This window comes from Acinonyx jubatus, chromosome C2 (assembly GCF_027475565.1).
Source record: "Acinonyx jubatus isolate Ajub_Pintada_27869175 chromosome C2, VMU_Ajub_asm_v1.0, whole genome shotgun sequence".
Lineage (NCBI taxonomy): Eukaryota > Metazoa > Chordata > Mammalia > Carnivora > Felidae > Acinonyx > Acinonyx jubatus.
The window spans coordinates 138332010-138351084 of record NC_069384.1 but is presented as its reverse complement, the minus strand read 5'-3'; the positions used below and the strand labels follow the sequence as shown (position 1 = coordinate 138351084).

The following is a 19075-nucleotide window of genomic DNA, read 5'->3' as shown; positions in this document are numbered from 1 at the left end:
TGCTTTTCTTTGTGCTAAAAATTAGATGTGAGCAATGACTGGGGACGTGTGAAAAGAAAATGGTAACTGGATTACTCTGAGCTGGATGCAGTTACTGCCAGCCCAGTGGTTCTCAAAGTGTGGTCCCAGACCAGCACCATTGCTCCAGGAAGTTGCTAGAAATTCAGGTTGTTCCCAGACTCTACCCCTGATCTACTGCATCAGAAACTCTGGACACAGGAGCCCAACCCAATGATTCTGATACAGGGATGTTTGGGGACCACGGCGGTAGGTAGGCCACAGTCTTGTCACAAGTGATGTGCCCCCACCACTCTGCAAGTGAGGGATTCAGCTTTGCTTGACTCACTCATAGTGCCCGTTCCTCCTGCCCACCTCTGCCCACTGTCTCACACCTCCCAACCTTGGATGACTGGTTCTAGTCTGTTCACTGTGGCTCTAGACAGAGATGGTCGTGGGGCAGGCGTGAATCTCTAATCCCTTTGATGACCTTCACAACTTCCAGGAAGGCAGTGGGAAAGGCTAGTAAGGGGAATATTAAGAGTGGTAGAACTTTGCCCCCTGGTGTCAAAAGTGTACAGGTTATTAAAACTTCAAAGTAGGGGGTAGATGTGGGGCTCCTGGCAGATTGATGTGTGGAGTCTGGGTGACCGATATCCCAGTCCTGGCCTCAGGGGATTGTTCTTAACCTCCTTGAGCCCTTTGTTTGCTCAGCTGCCAATCAGGATTGTGTAAGGACTGCTTGAGATAATGTGCTCCCTCAAAGGGGCTGGCTTGCTTGGCCACAGATAAATAGTGGTCATGATTATCACAACAAGAGAAGACAACAGAGAGGACTATTACTGGCAGGAAACACAGGTGACAAGAGCAGATACATGAGACCGTGATGGTCTTTGAGCGCCCTGCTAAGGAGCTAGGGGGTGCCAATGGACAACTGGGTGGCTAACACAAGCACAACCACCTGGGAGGCTTGCTAAAATGCTGATTCTGCACCATTAGGTCTGGGGAGGGGGGGTTTCTAACAAGTGTCCAGGTGACACCCAACCTGCCACACCACCCTTTGAGTAGCAAGGCTATGGATTGTTCTTGGGCAAGTCAATGACACAGAAGTGCTCCAGAGACACTAAACACTGGCAAATGACCCACTCTGCCCAAAAGTTTGCCAAGTTTACACAATTCAGTTCCTGTAGGCTGAGGTCTTTCCCCTCAGCCCACTGAGACCTCCTCCTACTGGAGTCTGTAGAGCAGACAGGAACTTTGAGCCCCAGCAGCTGGGTCAAAAGCAAGAATGAATCCACAGGGTGCTACTTGCCAGGACATCCCATCTCATCCGATCCCATTCATCATGGTCTACACACGCCAGAATGTTCAGTGCTCTGAAAATGCTACCCCAGAGCCCCAAGCACATATGTCACCCGGCATCCTTTGCGCATTCAGAAGCAGAACCCAAATTCCTGTTGTTTCTCTCTGGCTCCCTTCTTCTCTCACTTGTTTTCTCTCTCTTTATTTCTGCGGCAACAATCCTGTCAACATTATCACTGGCGGCTATCAAAGCAATGGCCAACACCTATATCTTTGCTCAGAGAACTGAACCATGTGAAACTGCATAGTTTGTTAATAAGCAAAGTGAAAACTAGAAATTGTATAGTATGTCAATTCAGAAGAGATTTTCTGCCACACGAGAACTATGATAAATAAAGATCCTCCAGCTTTTTCATTTAAATCTTTCTTGTTTCTCCTCCTTAGCCAGAAGATATTGGACAAGCACCAATAGTAAATGCCCCAGAAGGTGGAAAGGTTGACTTGGAAGCCTTCAGCCATTTTACAAAAATCATCACACCAGCAATTACCAGAGTGGTGGATTTTGCCAAAAAGTTGCCTATGTTTTGTGAGGTGAGGAAACTGTTTTTCCTTCTGCATTATTTTTCGTTATAGTTCCATCAATTTCCAGGAATACTGAGTATTATTTATAATTTAATATTAATTAGTAGGGACTTAGGTCACGTGAAAGCAATGTTAGTACAAAATGAAAATGCACTCTGTTTCATTTTTTATTTCCCTACCTTCTCTATTCAGTCATCATTCATTAGCTTGTCCACATGAGGCTGAAGATTCTCTCCTTCCACTGACTCCAGGCATAGGGAAATAGGACAGCAATAACTTCTATTCATTCAGCACCTATGATGTCCCAGTTACCATGCCCAAGTCTGCCCACATTACATCCAAACCTTGTAACAGATTTGCAGGGTAGCTTTAATTAAGCCCATTTTATGATTGGGGAAAACTAAGATCAAAGAGATGACATGAAGTTATGCAAACAGCGATGGCTTGAGTCAAAGTCGATATGCTTTCCATTACACATCACAGCAAAAACAGTTGTGTGGTTGTTTCCTCCTCAACAACAAGGAGCTCCCTCACAGAGCAAGGATCTTAATAACTCCTTGAGTCTCCTCCCTTTTCCTATAATCTCACCCTTTCTTGCCCCATGTTCAGGGCACCCTGAAGAGCACACCCAACAGAGCTCACAGGCTTTCCCTTTTGCGCACCTCATCTTTAGCAGTCTTACTATGTGGTACCTGGGGGCATGGGACCTGCAGTCAGCTGAATGGGAGAGAATCCTACATAAGTTATTTGGTGTCTTCAACTCTTGCTTATCTCATCTTTACGATGGGAATCATAATAGTATTTACCTCTCAGAGCTGTTGCAAGGTTTAAATGGGATCATATATATAAAGTGTTTGGATAGTGCCTGGTCCTAAGTATATCCATAAATTTTAGCTGTTAATGCTGCTGCTACTTCCTCTATCACATTACCATCCTGTCTCTAGCCTTCCTTTTTTAAATCAAGTGGAAAATTTTGCCCTTTGAAAACCCCCATCAGGTGCCAATCTATTGTTCTTCCCACCTCCAAAGGGACCCAGAGAGATATCAAATAGAGAAGTCCACATACTGCTGTGAGCCTCTGGGGTAAGCTACCCAAGTGATAAGTGAATCTGGCCTCACCTAGAAAGAAGCCGTCTCCTCGCCTGGAATGATTCCATCATGCCTTGGCTTCCAGCTCATTTGTGCCTTTGAGTTTGCAATAGTGGGAGCCCAGCTGGAGACCTCAGACACTGATGTGGATGCTTCTCATTGCCTATTTTGAGCCTCCACAAGAGCCATATCTAGAAGGACAGAGCAGTGGGCTTCAGGAGGCAGATATCTGATCCCCAGACTTAGCTGAGGAAGAGTGCGTGCCTCCCTCTTCTCCCTCCCCTTTATCCCCCTACTGTGATGGGGCCAGGGTACCTGACATGCTGGCTGGTAGCCCTGCAGTGGGAGCTATTCATACTCAGAGGAGCTGGTGAGTCCTAGAGAAGGGATTTTGACTTGTGTCTGTATTGGTATGGAGCTTTCCACGTCTCTGACCATCTTTTTAAAAAATTAGTTATTAAAGTTTGGAAGGTTATTAACAATAACATATTCAAGACATTGATTCATAATAACACCACTTAAAGATAAGCTGCTGCCATTCTGGAGCCTATTTGAGTCTTTTTTCAGTTATGTGTGTGTGTGTGTGTGTGTGTGTGTGTGTGTGTGTGTACATGTACCCACATATATATGAAGTATGAAACATATTTATCTTTATCTACCTTATTTTACTTCCTACTTATGAAACTATGTTTTTACTTTTTGTTAAAGAGTAAAAGGCACATATAAAGGTGCAGCCCAATGAATTTTCACATACTCAACACACCCATGTAATTAACACTGAAATAAAGAAACAGAACGTTATAGGGGCACCTGGGTGGCTCAGTCGGGTAAGCGTCCAACTTCAGCTCAGGTCATGATCTCGCAGTTCATAAGTTCAAGCCCCGCATCGGGCTGTGTGCTCACAGCTCAGAGCCTGGAACCTGCTTCAGATTCTGTGTCTCCCTCTCTCTCTGCCCCTCCCCTGCTCGCACTCTGTGTCTCTCTCAAAAATAAATAAACATTAAAAAAAAGAAAAAAGAAAAAAAAAAGAAAGAAATGTTGCCATCACCCTGTTAAACCAAATGTTTTACCCTCAGCCACAGAACACATCATTTAAGTGTTTTTTCACAGACGAAGTTTTAATGACCACAAACTACAGAAGAGATCTACAGAATTTAGGTCACCTGTTTTGACTGATCTTCAGCTCATTTCCCATTCTTCACTGATATAAACATTCTACAATAAGCATCCCGGTGTCTATGCCCCGCTCACTGCACTGTTTCCTAAGGGCAAATCTTAGAAGTAGAGTCTAAGGAGTAGGGTATATACACCTTTTAAGGCTTGTGATATGTGTTGCCAAACTGCTCTCAAGAAGGGTGTAGAGCTGTTCCAAGGCTGCTGGGTTCCTCTGACTCTGCGCGTCATCTTTCTTTTTCGTTCATGGGGTTGAGTTCGTTTTCCTTTCTTGGTCCTCTCTCTCTCTCTGGGCTGTGTCCTTTGTCCCCCATCCTAGGTGTGTGAAGAAAAACCCTATTGAGTACACTACCCCTACAACTCGAGCTAGCTTGTTAGTCACATGTTCCCTTTTGAATACCCTCCAAAAATGTTTCTTAGAAAAATGTAAAACTGATGTACACCAACCATGGAGAGATATTTCAGTTAAAGAAGAAGGGGAAGAAGCCATCTCCACCACTAGTAACAAACACACTTGTGTCCATGGCAAGAGTGAGGGGTCCACATGGAACTTTTCAAGCACAGCTGTGGCAAGCTTCTCCAAGTTCCTTCAGAAGCTTAATCCTGCTTCAAAGTCATGATTCCATCTCTCCTCCAACCCTGATTTGTAGTCTCCAAATTGCAGAAAAAAAAAATGGTCGGGAGGGGCTACTTTAACAGCCGACACACATCTGTTTCTGGTGTTGGTGGCCTCCTGAGGACTTTTAGCCCTTTCTCATTCTCTTTAGAACCCCAAAGAAGGAAATGAACTGTGTGGGCCCGTTAGCTTCCTGTGGAGTGGGCTGGAGATCCCAGGTGGTCTGGAGAGCCAGAGCTTTCCTGCCAGAGGCATTTTGGTGCATGTGCTGTTCAAATTGTGCGCACAGTAATTCTGTGCTAAGATCCGTGCCAATCCACCAGCAAGGTTGGTGGACACCCAGGGCTTCAAAAGATCTAAAATCATTGCTGACAAAGCTGCCAAAACACACATTAAGAATCACTTCTGAGGGTCCTGCGTGGCTAAGTCTGTTAAACATCCGACTCTTGATTTTGGCCCAGGTCATGATCTCAGCGTTCGTGGGATCAAGCCCTGCACTGGGCTCTGAGTTGACAATATGGAGCCTGCTTGGGATTTTCTCTCCTCTCTCTCTGCCCCTCCCCTACTCACAATCTTTCTCTCTCTCTCTAAATAAATAAACATAAAAAAGAAAAGAATTACTTCTGGAATGCAGGGCACGGACATCTTTGCCAATCAGCCCGAGTGCTGCTCTCCTAAGGTGACAGAGACTCTGTGGGAATGCCCCTGCAACTCTGCCTGCCATGCCCTCTTGCAGCTGCCTCTCAATGAAAGTATTGGGGCAGGTGACTGAGGTTATTTGCCCACATGTTGAAATAAATCTTACCATCATCCTACAAACCCTTCTTTTTTTTGAGAGAGAGAGAGCACGCAAGAGCACAAGCGGGGAAGGGACAGAGGCAGACAGACAGACAGAATCTTAAGCAGACTCCACACCCAGCAAAGAGCCCAACACAGGGCTCTCGATCTCACAACCCTGAGATCATGACCTAAGCCAAATTCAAGAGTCGGACACTTAACAGACTCAGCCACCCAGGCGCCCAACCTACAGACGTTTCTAAAAGGAAAAGGCATCTGGCCTAGTTTCTAAACCGTTGGTTGATTCTTAACAAATACTTATTCAACTTTTATTTAAATCTGAACCAATTAACAGGAAGTTATAAAAAGAAATCTACTTCATCTAGATTCAGACTTGGCTACAAAGACGCGGCCTGCCCAAGTTTGCATTCTTTATGACAGATTAAAAAAATAAATGGTTTGATCTGATCAGCAATTTCTCTTTGCCATTCTATGCCAGTGGTTCTCAAGAGCGGGGTCCCTGAACCAGCAGCATGAGCATCCTCTGGGAGCTTGGAGAATGCAGAAACTCGGAGGGTGGAACCAGCAGTGTATTTAACAAGCCCTCAGGTGACCCTGATGAGGCTGACATTTCCCATGGGCATTAAAGCCAGCCTGTGCCCACTTGGACCAATTCTCCATCTTACTGGTGGAGGATCTATCCAAGCTCAGGGTTTCCCATTGCCTACCATGATCTTGGGCCTGGAATACAAATTAGAACCTCTTGAGAGACCTACAAGGAGAAAACTTGCTTCAAAAATCAAATCCAGCTAAAGAGTAGAGTCTGCTGTTGGCTTGTTAGAACTATGAGAAAATTAGGTAAGTTTAACATAAACCGTGTTCTCAAGCAGTTATCAGTTGGTGTTACGATACAAACCTCCAGAGTAAGGGATTATGAGCACAATCTCACACATGACCGTAATCCCAGTTAGAGATCTATATCCATCACAAAAGAAATGCAAACTACTGAGGTTAAAGTTGGTGACCAATTTGGAGTGTGAAGAATGGCTGTTGAAAGTCTGCAGCCAAGTAGGAAGGGAAAAGCCATAACCTCAAAGAGTGCAGGAGCGACATTGATTGCAGGATGTTGTCCCTGTTGCTATTAAAATACTGCATGTTATTCCTTACTGACATTTGTGCACTTGTTCTTGCTGACGTGGGCTGGTTTTTTTCAGCTGCCATGTGAAGACCAGATAATCCTCCTCAAAGGCTGCTGCATGGAGATCATGTCCCTTCGCGCTGCTGTGCGCTATGACCCAGAAAGTGAGACTTTAACCTTGAATGGGGAAATGGCAGTGACGCGGGGCCAGCTGAAGAATGGGGGTCTTGGGGTGGTGTCGGACGCCATCTTTGACCTGGGCATGTCACTGTCTTCTTTCAACCTGGATGACACAGAAGTAGCTCTCCTTCAGGCTGTCCTCCTGATGTCTTCAGGTGAGTACTCCCAGACTCATTATTGGGCAACAAAAGAGCTTTTGCTTATCTGGTGCTAATTCAAATCACTTGATGAGTTTCCAATCCATCCCCCCCCCACCCCCCGTCCCCACCGCTGCTTTAGCTGCAAAATCATAGCTTATTCTCTTTCAGCAATTAGGGATTTGCCAATGAACTGGGAACTGAAGGAGGGTGTCAGGTATCTGATGCTTCCTGCAATCTCCCAGCGTAGTAGAAGGACCCAAATGAGTCCTTTTAAAGACTCTATGAGATGATCCACCTTCAACAGACACTACCCAGCCTGACCTATGGTAGTTGGCCAACTCTGCCTCCTTCTGGTTTATTACACAGGGTATGGGTATGAGTGACTACACCATTCTGTATTAAGTTCTGGTTGAGGAAAATTTGTTTATGGCTTAGCTACAGCTTAAGTTTATTGCTATATAGCATATTACCCGAAAATTTAGTGGCTTAAAGCATCCAAGATGGCAGAGGTTGGGGCTGAGACATCAAACACAGCTGTAGGCCTCCATGCATCCTCTCCACTGGCAGGCTAGCTGAACTCCTACATGGCTAGAAGATTCCAAGGAGAGCTCCAAGCACACGAAAGTAGAAACTGCAGACGTCTTAAGTCCCAGGTTTAAGTCATATAGCATCACTTCTGCTGCATTCTGTTGGTCCAAACAAGGCCCAGCACCAGTCCAGAGTCAAGAGCCCACCTCTAGATGGGAGGAACGGCAAAGAATCTACAACCAGCTCTAACCTGCCTAGAGCTCATGATCAAGGCCTCAGACTCCTTCCACAAAGAGTAGATGATAATGCTGAGACTTTTTTTTTTCTTCAGAGATCATGTCATAATAAATAAGAAATGCAAAATACATCAAACTCTTCAAAGGAAGCTAGTCTTTAAATAGAAGGCAGTTTCAGAGGCACCCTGTGCATTTTCAGAGCATCCTCAGTTAAGCTGAGGGTCACTCTGCACGACAGCTGTCAGCTTAACTTATCCATATCTCCCTCTGGACTGTTTATTTCTTGAAGACAGAAATATGTCTAATTACAATTAGGCCAGTGTTCAGAATTTGAAAAATGTTTATGGGATAAATGACTAAATAGATGGGTAAATTATCAGTCACAAGTACCATGAGAACCCTTTATAGAGTCCATGCTTCCTAGTTAACTCAGTAGAATTCCTTTTTTCTTTTTTGAAGCTCATCTTGAAATTTATTTGCTACAAAAAATTTAGGTATGGCAGACTTTTTTTAAAAAAATCTTTTTATTATGGAAAATCTCAAACATAAACATAAGTATAGAATAGCATAATGGGGGCACCTGGGTGGCTCAGTAGGTTAAGCATCCAACTCTTGACTTTGGCTCCAGTCATGATCTCACAGTTCATTGGATTGAGCCCCGCATCAGGATTCCCAAGCCCCTCTTGGGATTCTCTGTCTCCTTCTCTCTCTGCCTCTCTCTCTCTCAAATAAATAAATAAACATTTAAAAAAAAAAAACAAGAAAAGAATAGCATAACGAACCCTGCTGTATGCTGTGGTGGACAAGCTCTAGGGTGCCCCCCATGACCCCCACCTTCTGATGTTTACACCCTTGTACAATCCCCTCCCACTGAGTGTGCACAGAACCTGTGACTTGCTTCAACAGAATACAATGAATTCACTGTCACCCCCATGCAATTTGGTTACATTATGTTATAAAAGATTCCCTCTGGCTAACAGGCTTGCCCTAGAGACTCTCCTTGCTGCCTAGATGAAGTAAGCTGCCATGCTGGGAAAGCTCACATGACAGGGACCTGCTTGTGGCCTCTCGGAGCTGAGGGAAGTCTCTAGTCAACAGCCAGTGAGAAGCCCAGGCCCTTTGTCCTAAAGAAATAAAATGGATGGGGCACCTGGGTGTCTCAGTCAGTTAAGCATCCGACTCTTGATTTTGACTCATGATCTCGAGGTTTGTGAGTCGAGCCCCACACTGAGCTCCATACCGACAGTTCAGAGCCTGCTTGGGATTCTTTCTCTCTCCCTCTCTCTCTTTCCCTCCCCGACTTGCTCGCAGATGCTCGCTCTCTCTCTCTCTCTCTCTCTCTCTCTCTCTCTCTCTCTCCCCCCCCCCCTCTCTCTCTCAAAATAAGTCAACAAAAAAAAAATTTTTAAAGAAAGAAAATGGGTAACCCCTTTCCTTTGGGTTTCAGTGTCCCTTAAAATAAGGAAATTGAACTAAATAAGTGGGAATTATATTCTGGAGGGGGATTCAAGGTAATTGTTAGTGAAATTGTAGTGGTACAAAGAATTTTAAATAACATTGAGCCACATAGTGAGAAAGCTATTTCTTTTACAGTTTTCTTTCTAGTTATATCTCCTTCTAAATAAGGCAAGGAGAGAGATTCATTTTGGTGCCAGTCTATCCCAAATGCCTAACACTTACTGACCTCCCTGTATAACAGAGCGGATCTCAGTCTTCGGCAAGAATCTTTAGCTAAAGTTTAATAAAGGTGGAGCACCTGCACTGACAGCTCAAAACCTGGAGCCTGCTTCGGATTCTGTGTCTCCCTCTCTCTCTGCCCCTCCCCTGCTCATGCTCTGTCTCTCTCAAAAATAAATAAACATTAAAAAAATAATAAATAAGTTTAATAAAGGTTTCTGTCACACACCCTGTTTTTACGGCTATCTTCTAAGTACAGCAAATGGATTTTTATTTACTGAATAATATGTTTCCCCTGTAGTGAGTTAATTTTAACAGATTGTTAAACAAATAATCTCAGTAAAGTAAATAAAGGGAGTATTTGAGAAGGCAAAAATTGTGATACCAAACCCTGTCAAACACTTAACTGGGCGATTCTTCCCCATCCTCTGATTCTGATGACGCTGTCACTGCTGGAGAGCCACGTGACATACTTAAAAACCTTTTAAAAATCTTCTCCACCCTAATGGCCTGGGAACTTTTCATTAATACTGCCAACACCAGAAAAATATTACAAGACACTTTACAGTTGGCAAATGATAGCTACATATCTGTGCTCCACGGCTCCAGCCGTCCTCAGTATTGTCTTCTAAGCCTCATTGTTTTGTCTGGCATTACAATGACACAGTATCTTAGGGCTTTTCCACAAAGCCTTCTCCAGGAGCTGCTACCACTAAGTTCTTTGGTCCTGCAGTGATGAGTGGAGAGCTAAAATGGACATGATCCCAAGGACACAGCTTTGAGAAATTCTGTCTTAAAGAGTTAAAGACACTCTTTGACCTTTAAAATATTCCTTCATAAACATGCTTAATATCACTTGAACATGATCAAAATGTCCATTCATTCTCTCTGTGTCAATTACATGACCACCTTATCTTTATCTCTTATCAAAGGACAGAATTTTCAGGCCACAAAACCCGGGTTATTTTTTTCCCTTTGAAGGAGTACATCCAGAGCAGTATTATGTTGCTTTTCTACTTGGGATCAAAAGGTAAAGGATCCTGTGGAGAATTCTTCTGGCATACTCAAAGAAAGAGAGAAGACAGGGGTGAGAGAGAGAGAGAGAGAGATTGAGGAGATCCACAAAGCAGCATCATCAAATACAAAAGACACAAAATAAAAATGCACAAATTGCATTTCAAGCCAAATAAGGGATTCCAAAAGCCCATGTATTTTGTTTAAACACAGAAGTGGATTGAGACATTAGTGCTGAGCCTTCCTTTCAGATTAAGCAGAATCCTGTTTTGATTTTTACTAATACAAATACTTCAATAACTGGACACTTAAAGTGTGAACTTACTTGATCAGAGCCACAAAGAGAAAACTGGAAAGAACTGGGCAGCAGGGCGGTAGGGCTCCCTGGAGCTATATGAGGAATCCATCCTGGTTTATAAATTATTTTTTAACATTTTTATTGAGTTATAATTGACATATAACATTGTATTAGTTTCAGATGTACAACACAATGATTTGATATTTGTATACATTGCCAAATGATCACAATAAGTCTGGATAACATCTGTCCCCATATATGGTTACAAAATTTTTTCTACTGTGATGAAGGCTTTTTTTTTAACAGTTTTTTTTTAAAGATTATTTATTTATTTTGAGAGAGGGAGTGTGTGTGAGCAGGGAAGGGGCAGAGATAGAGGAAGAGAAAGAATAGCAAGTAGGCTCCATACCAACAGCACAGGGCCCAACATGGGGCTCGATCCCATGAACTGTGAGATCATGACCTGAGCCAAAGTCAATAGTTGGACACTCAACTGACTGAACTAACCAGGCACCCCTCTCCTGTGATTAGGACTTTTAAGATCTACTCTCTAAGCAACTTTTAAGTATGCAATACAGTATCATTAACTATAGTCATCATACTGTACATTACACTTCCATGACTTATCTTATAACTAGAAGTTTATAGTTTAGACTCCCTTCACCCATTAAGCCCAGCCCAGCCCAGCCCACACCCTCTGGCAACCTCCAATCTGTGCTCTGTTTCTACGAGCTTGGTTTTGTTTGTTTGTTTGTTTGTTTGTTTGTTTTTAGACTTCACGTATAAGATGATACGGTATTTGTCTTTCTCTAACTTACTTCCCTTAGCATAATGTCCTCAGGGTCCCTCAATGTTGTTGCAAATGGCAAGATTTCATTCATTTTTTATGGCTGAATTCCATTAGATGTGAGATATAGATAGATAGATAGATAGATAGATAGATAGATAGATAGATAGATATAGCTATATCTATGCCTATACCTATACCTATACCTATATCTATATCTATATCTATATCTATATCTATATCTATATCACATCTTTTATATCCATTTGTCCACCAATGGACACTTAGGTTCTTTCCATATCTTGGCTATTGTAAATAATGCTACAATGAACATGAGGTACATATATCTTTCCAAGTTCGTGCTTTTGTTTTCTTTGGATAAATACCCAGTAGTGGAATTACTGGATCATATGGTAATTCTATTTTTAATTTTTTTTTTTTTGAGGAAACTCCATACTGTTTCCAGACTGGCTGCACCAATTTGCTTTCCTAGCAATAGTGCACAACATTTGTTATCTCTCGTCTTTTTGATAAATGGCTATTCTAACAGGTGTGAAATGATATCTCATTGCAATTTTGATTTGCATTTCCCTGATGATTAGTGATCTTGAACAACTTTAGATTTGCCTGTTGGCCATCTGTATGTCTTCTTCAGAAAAATGTCTCTTCAGATCCTCTGCCCAGTTTTTAATCAATTGTGGGGTTTTTTGCTATTGAGTTGTAGGGGTTCTTTTTATATTTTGGATATTAACCCCTTATCATATATATGGTTTGAAAATACTTTCTCCCATTCCATAGGTTCCTTTTCATTTTGTTGATGGTTTCCTTTGCTCTGCAGGTTTTTCATTTGATGTAGTCCCACTTTATTTTTGCTTTTGTTGCCTTTGCTGTTGGAGTCAGATCCAAAAAAATCATCACCAACACTAATGTAAAGCAGCTTACCATCTATGTTTTCCTCCAGGAATTTCATCATTTTAGGTCTTACATTCAAGTCTTTATTCTGTTTTGAGTTAATTTTTGTATACGGTGTAAGATAGGAGTCTAGTTTCATTCTTTTGCTTATGGCTATCTACTCTTCTTCTTACTCATTTACTAAAGAGACTATGCTTTCTTCATTGTGTATTCTTGGTTCCTTTGTCATAAATTAATTGGCCATATATTAATGAGTGTATTTCTGGGCTATCTATTCCATTCCATTGAATTTTGTGTCTGTTTTTATACCAATACCATACTGTTTTGATTACTATAGCTTTGTAATATAGTTTGAAATCAGACAGTATGAAGCCTCCAGCTTTGTTCTTTTTTCTCAACAGTGCTTTGGTTTTTCTGGGTCTTTTGTGTCTCCATACAAATTTCAGGATTGTTTGTCCTATTTCTGTGAAATAGGAATTGAAAAAATGTCATTGAAATTTTTATAGGGATTGCACTGAATCTATAGACAGCTTTGGGTAGTATGGACATTTTAACAATATTAATTATTCCAATCCATGCATACAGAATATCTTTCCATTTATTTGTGTCTCCTTCCATTTCTTTTATCAGTGTCTTACTGTATTCACAGTACAGGTATTTTACTTTCTTGGTTAACTTTATTGCTATGTATTTCATTCTTTTTGACGCTATTGTAAATGGGATTGTGTTCCTTCATTTCTCTTCCTGATAATTCATTATTAGCTTATAGAAAGAAAACAGATTTTTGTATATTGATCTTGTATCCTGCAACTTTACTGAATTTATTTATAATTCTAACAGTTTTTTGGTGAACTCTTGGTTTTCTCTACATAATATCATGTCATCTGCAAATAGCGACAGTTTTACTTCTTCCTTTCCAATTTGGATGCCTTTTATCTCTTTTTCTTGCTTACTTGTCCTGACTAGAACTTCCAATACCATGTGGAATATAGAGGTGAGGGTGGGAATCCTTGCTTGTTCCTGATCTTAGAGGAAAAGCTTTAAGCCTTTCACTGTTGAATATGATGTTAGCTGTGGGCTTGTCATACATGGCCTTTAGTATGTTAAGGTACCTTCCCTCTGTACCCACTTTTGTAACCTAAGTGTTTGTAGCCTGGATGTTCCCCAGTCATCTAGCCTTCTCATGACATCCCTTTATCTTTTGTGTGAAATTGCCTTGAGTCCCCTCCCCACATATTATGGAAGGCCAGCAGTCCTCCCAAGACTTGGGAAGATTTCTTGGTCATTACATGGTCATGGTCTCCTCTAGCTCCAACTTCCCAATGTAATTCTTCCTTACTCCGCACGGGGCAATGCTAGCTTCTTTTCTTTTCATTTAATTCCCCAAAACACCCCAACACAAGGCTGCTATAGGTAGCAGTCTTATTAACTGTATTAGAGAAGGGAAGGAGTGCTTCATTACAGGAGGTAAACAACTAAAATTGGAGATTGTACTACTTTGTCTTCATGAGAATTTATTATCTGACACTCTTCCTTTGGCATTCAGGCCTCCTGCAATGTTTCCAATCTCTTCTCACATCTCCCCTTCTCTGCATGTCCATGCTTGTCTTCCCCTTTCTGCCAGAAAGCCAGTGGAAACTCAAAATCTTTCCCTTATTATGCACAATATTTCAACTCTGTAGGTGAGGCTTCTCCTATGAGGGAGGCATAGCCATTTCCAACCAAGGAGGTGATGTGGCTAACCCAGAGATATTTATCTGAACAAAGCATCAACTCCTTTTATGTAAATTATGACACTTCCCTGGTACCATTGGTTCTTAATGCCCCAGAGTTCATGTTATATCCATGCTCATTCCTAGGAGTTGATAGGTCCCCAGATCTGTCCACTTCACACTAAAGGGCTTGAAATGGACAAAGCAAACCTTCTCCTTTCCATTTCTGAATTAACATCCATCTTCTTGCTTCCTCTCAGACCGCCCAGGGCTCGCCTGTGTTGAAAGAATAGAAAAATACCAAGATAGTTTCCTGCTGGCCTTTGAACACTATATCAATTACCGAAAACATCATGTGACACACTTTTGGCCAAAGCTCCTGATGAAGGTGACAGACCTGAGGATGATTGGAGCCTGCCATGCCAGCCGCTTCCTGCACATGAAGGTGGAATGCCCCACGGAACTCTTTCCCCCATTGTTCTTGGAAGTGTTCGAGGATTAGACTGACTGACTTCATTCTCATAATTCCTACAGCACTACTGGGTGTCATTTCATTCCATTGCCTAGCTCTTTTTTGTTTGTTCCTTTGTTTCTTTGTGTCGGGAGAGACTGGGGGTAAAGGGAGGTAGTCCTTAGCATAGACATGGATGAAATTGCCCCTTGAATGCGGGTACTTGTAACTATTGCATTTTGTTCTCCAGTCCTTTGATGTGAATGCTTTGAAGGTTTTACAGTTGTGGAGGTGGGGTGGGGACAATCATTAATTCACCAGCACCAAGCCATCACCAGCTCCCATCTGTCCCTGGTCAGAGACTCAAGCAAGCAAAATGGCGTGGCAGAAGACTAATGAAGCCTTAAAACCAAGATAATATGGTCATCTTGATCCAGCCCTGATTTTTGCAGGGCTCAAATTAGCACGGCACAGACCAACTTTGGTTAGATGTGGCTTTCAGCTTTCTAGGGAAAGATCTGAACTTATTTTTATCTATTCAAGAGCACGCTGTTTTCCTCACCCTTCATTCTCTCCTGGCAGCATAACCTGGAATGTATAGGAATATTTGTTCCTGAAAAATCAGCTGTCCTTTCACTATAATTTTTATAATCCTATGATTTAATTCAAGTTTTACAAGGGTGTGACTCAAAGATATGCAGGTATTTGACTGACTGAGGCCAACAAGGGAAACAATTTTCCTCAGTGAGCCCAAAAAAATTAGAAAACTTTACTTAACTAATGTCAGTGACTCAACAGTTTCCAAAAATTCACATAGTCTTACCTCATAGTAAGGAAGGCTTCTTTACAGTTTAGGCTCAGAGAAAATTTCCACAGAAATCAAACCTATTTACAGAGTGTTGTCACTTTTCAATGACATCTGATCTGTCATCTCCCAAACTCCTGAAGTTATTTAATCCTGATTGCATCTTTGCTGAGCTGACAACAGATTTCCCTACGGATTAAATCTTCTAATCAAGGAGAGATAACAAGCTGAATTTTGAGCCTTGTTCTGGAGGAATTCTGAGGCAAGATTAGTGTGGTACATTCTGAGTTGAAGGAAGTGCAGTGTTCTGAGAGTCTCTTCATGTATTGATGGTTCCTTTTGGTCTTAGATCCTCAAGCTCTTTGCTCTACACACAAATGTTTCCAAGTCCCCTTTTCCCTCTCTCAGGCTTGACTATCACTGATCAAAGCCCGGTCTGGACACCGACCCACTCTGCCTCTCTTACAGCATTGCCCTGACAGATATCTCACAGAAAATACCTGCAGCCCACATACACGAACCTCACTCACCTTCCCTACCTAGCCCTCCTCCCTGATGACAAATGCTGGAGTAGGTTGTGCCCAGAAAACCCATGGTGATCCCTGATCATTTCAACTTCAAAAAATGGGCAAAGAATGTACCCAGGCAACTGAATGTATCTTGTTCTTCACTGGCATAGTAGACACAAACTATTCCTTTACCTGCCTTGAACTGCCTTATCCTGGAAATATTGGGGAAAATAAGCCATATCAGTGAGATTTACCTAAAAAGCAAAGGAATGCAAGTCACTGTGAAAACCAAGTGGACTAATTCTTTTTTAACTTGCCCAGAAGTCAGGACACCTGAGTTCTAGTTTGTGCTCTGTCAAACTGGTAGTTTTGTAACCTTGGGTCTTGGTTTTCTCAGCTGAGAGAAAGTCATGAACTTTAAAATCCTTCCCATCCTTACTAGTGTACTGATTTCTGGGGGGAAAAATCTATTCCTTTTTGATGGTTTCTTTCATAATTCAAATTTTTAGCTTTATTAGAAATTATGGCCCTTTAACAGTTAGGGAATGCATATTTGGTATTGAGTCAAAATACAAATTTGACATACTACTCATCAAGTATGTAGAGAAAAGCAGGATGGCCTTGGAAAAAGGAGAGGAACAGCACTGGAAAACCTTAGTGTGACTGGGAATAATCTGGAAGGAAAAATATATGTTTAACGTGTGAAAGCTACTGGCTTCCCAGGAAGAGGAAACAAGACTATCACTATGGAACTAGCTAAGCAAAGAAAGGAAGTAGGGGAAGATAAAGTTTGTCTTTATCTACAGACTGTTTTGTTTTGTTTTGTTTTCTCTAAGCCAGTCTCTAGCCAGTCTCCTGAAGCCCTTGCTGTGTTAGCAATTCAGCTCCCTCTGTTGACTCTCCTTGGAGAAGTACTCTTTGAAACAATGCTGAATCACCTTCTACGCTCCAGGGTAACCCTGAGAAGCTCTGTGGTGAGGGGCAAGTTTTCTCTCAGAAGGGAATGGGAGGAAGGCAAGTAGGAAGGGTACTGGAGGGTTCACAGACCCCTTGGGCATCAAGCCCTCCGGGGACAGCTTCCTCAATTTGTTTGACAGAGATTCTGAAGTATATGAGATACACCCAGACTCAAATACAAGTACAGAGCCAGGTCTAAGGCTAAATCTGAATGCTTTGGGGATTAACCATGGCTGGGCATTGGCCAAATGGGACAGTGTATCTACAGTAATCCAGCTAGCTCCAAGTAAATTTATGTTTGATCCTCAGTTCCTAAAATGATTGCCTTAAAAAGGCAAACTACTGATCTGAAACTCTTGTTGAAGGCTGAATACTTTATGTTGAGCAGGATGCTCCTTAAAGTACTTCAGTTTGAAGGGAAAGGCTGCAAGGACTCTAAGGATCATGACCCTGGGGTCAAAATGATTCATTTCTTCTGTAACTGGTTGAGGTACTTAGTGCATCTCAAGACTCCATCTCATAAAACTCAATCAGGAGGGATTTACTCTGGATTTTTTTTTTAAACATTTTTTCTTATATTGTCCGGGCTTTCAAATCAAGTGTGAACCTGATTGAAACCCCTCACGGAGGGGAGACATCCCAGTGAAGGAGAACACATCTGTATAACTGGGATTCTTATTTATGAATCATTTAATTTCGGGGGAATGAGTGGTGTGGGGTGTGTGTGTGGGTGGGTGGTCGTGTGTGTGTGTTTGTAATCCTCAAGTGTACTTTACTCTTCAATTTAGATGTGCAGTATTTCCAGAAATAGTGAAAAAAAAATAAGATCTTTTCTTCTTTATGATTCTGCTGAACACACTACGTGCTGCCTCAGAGCTTTTTCTAGTCAAATGAGCCTCGGTCCTCAATGACGTGCTTGCTGTGTTGATGCCTCAGCCCAGTGATACCCCCCTTCACCCGTGCCCTACACGACACCTCTTCCGTTGGCAGTGCGGTCGTCAGTCATCGGAGTGGACCGCCAGGCTCGGCTCTGCTCCAGCAACGCCATTCTCAATTGCTCTTCTGTGGACAGGTGCCTAAGTCTTGGCCCCTCCACCACACTAAGCCCCCAACAGACTCAGCCTCCATGGTACTGCTGAGCACCCTCAAAGCATGTCATTGTCAGTGATACACTTTTCTTCTATGGAACTCTAACCTATTCGTGTCATATTGACCTTCTGATGCATGAGTCATAAATTATGAAATCGGTCTTATGGTTTTTGAAATGTAGCCAGCGTTTGTAAGGCTAAACCTTTTTCACAAACGGAATTTAAGTGAATAACCAAGCCGCAGTTATTCTCCAGAAGGAGAGTGCTTACAGACATTTGAATCTCTTTGCCCTTTCCAACAACTACGGCATCAGGTTCTAAAATAAGCTTGTAATTTTTCCTGTTATTTTAATAATATGGAAATATTAGCATAGTGTTTCTTTTGATAGTGATAGACTATAATCCATATTTAAATTTTATAGAGAAGAAATTTTATTGTACTGTGATGTAGATATTTATTATCCAGGTAAGGATTTGCCCGGTGTGTATTTTTTACAATTGAAACATTTTACTTTAATCTTTAAAAAAAAAAAAAAAAAACATTAAAAACACACACACACACAAAACCAGACTAGGGGGAAAAAAGGTTTGGCCTTATCACAGAATTTTTACTGTGCTGTATAAATGTTTGCAAACGTAAAAAGTGTGCATTTCTAGTGTGTTTCCACATTAATTAATGCCGCCTTCAAGAGCAATATCGTGCAGGTAAAACGCTGTTTGTGGCTTTCTGTTGCACAGTTAAAGCTGACCCACCTTATGCACAAGACAATCAAATATAAATCTGTCCTCCTCAGGATGCAGACAATACTCATGTAAATTACGGAGCACAATGTAAGACAAAAGACACTTTATTTAATTACACAGGTATTATTGATATAAAAGATGTAAGGGCATAAATGAACTGACATTACTCCTTTATTTTGGTTCTTCCTAATTAACTTGGCATTTTTCATTTGATTATACAGCCAAGTTATTTCTCTATGCTTTCTCCAGAGAAAACACATTTCCTGCCCCCCCCCCTAATGTTTTCATGCCCTGAGAATCAGAAAAATGCTACAGAATAGGAAAAGATTTACAGTCATTGGAAGATAATGTGTTTTGCAAACA

General features: G+C 41.8%; 1 protein-coding gene across 16 annotated transcripts in view; it reads left to right on the top strand.

The window, feature by feature from the left end:
- The window catches only part of THRB (thyroid hormone receptor beta), a 382979-nt gene extending 364439 nt beyond the window's left edge, over nucleotides 1-18540 (top strand). For 13 of the 16 annotated variants that reach the window (XM_053221529.1, XM_053221525.1, XM_053221524.1 and 10 more), the window contains 3 exons: nucleotides 1744-1890; nucleotides 6751-7009; nucleotides 14419-16667. In XM_053221529.1, coding sequence (XP_053077504.1) covers nucleotides 1744-1890; nucleotides 6751-7009; nucleotides 14419-14660 — 648 coding nt within the window. In that variant the 3' untranslated portion in view covers nucleotides 14661-16667. Of the gene's footprint in view, nucleotides 1-1743; nucleotides 1891-6750; nucleotides 7010-9351; nucleotides 9399-14418 lie in introns of those variants that run through there. The other 3 variants (XM_027040947.2, XM_027040944.2, XM_053221532.1) reach the window with 2 other exon arrangements.
- The last annotated feature ends 535 nt before the right edge of the window (nucleotides 18541-19075 follow it).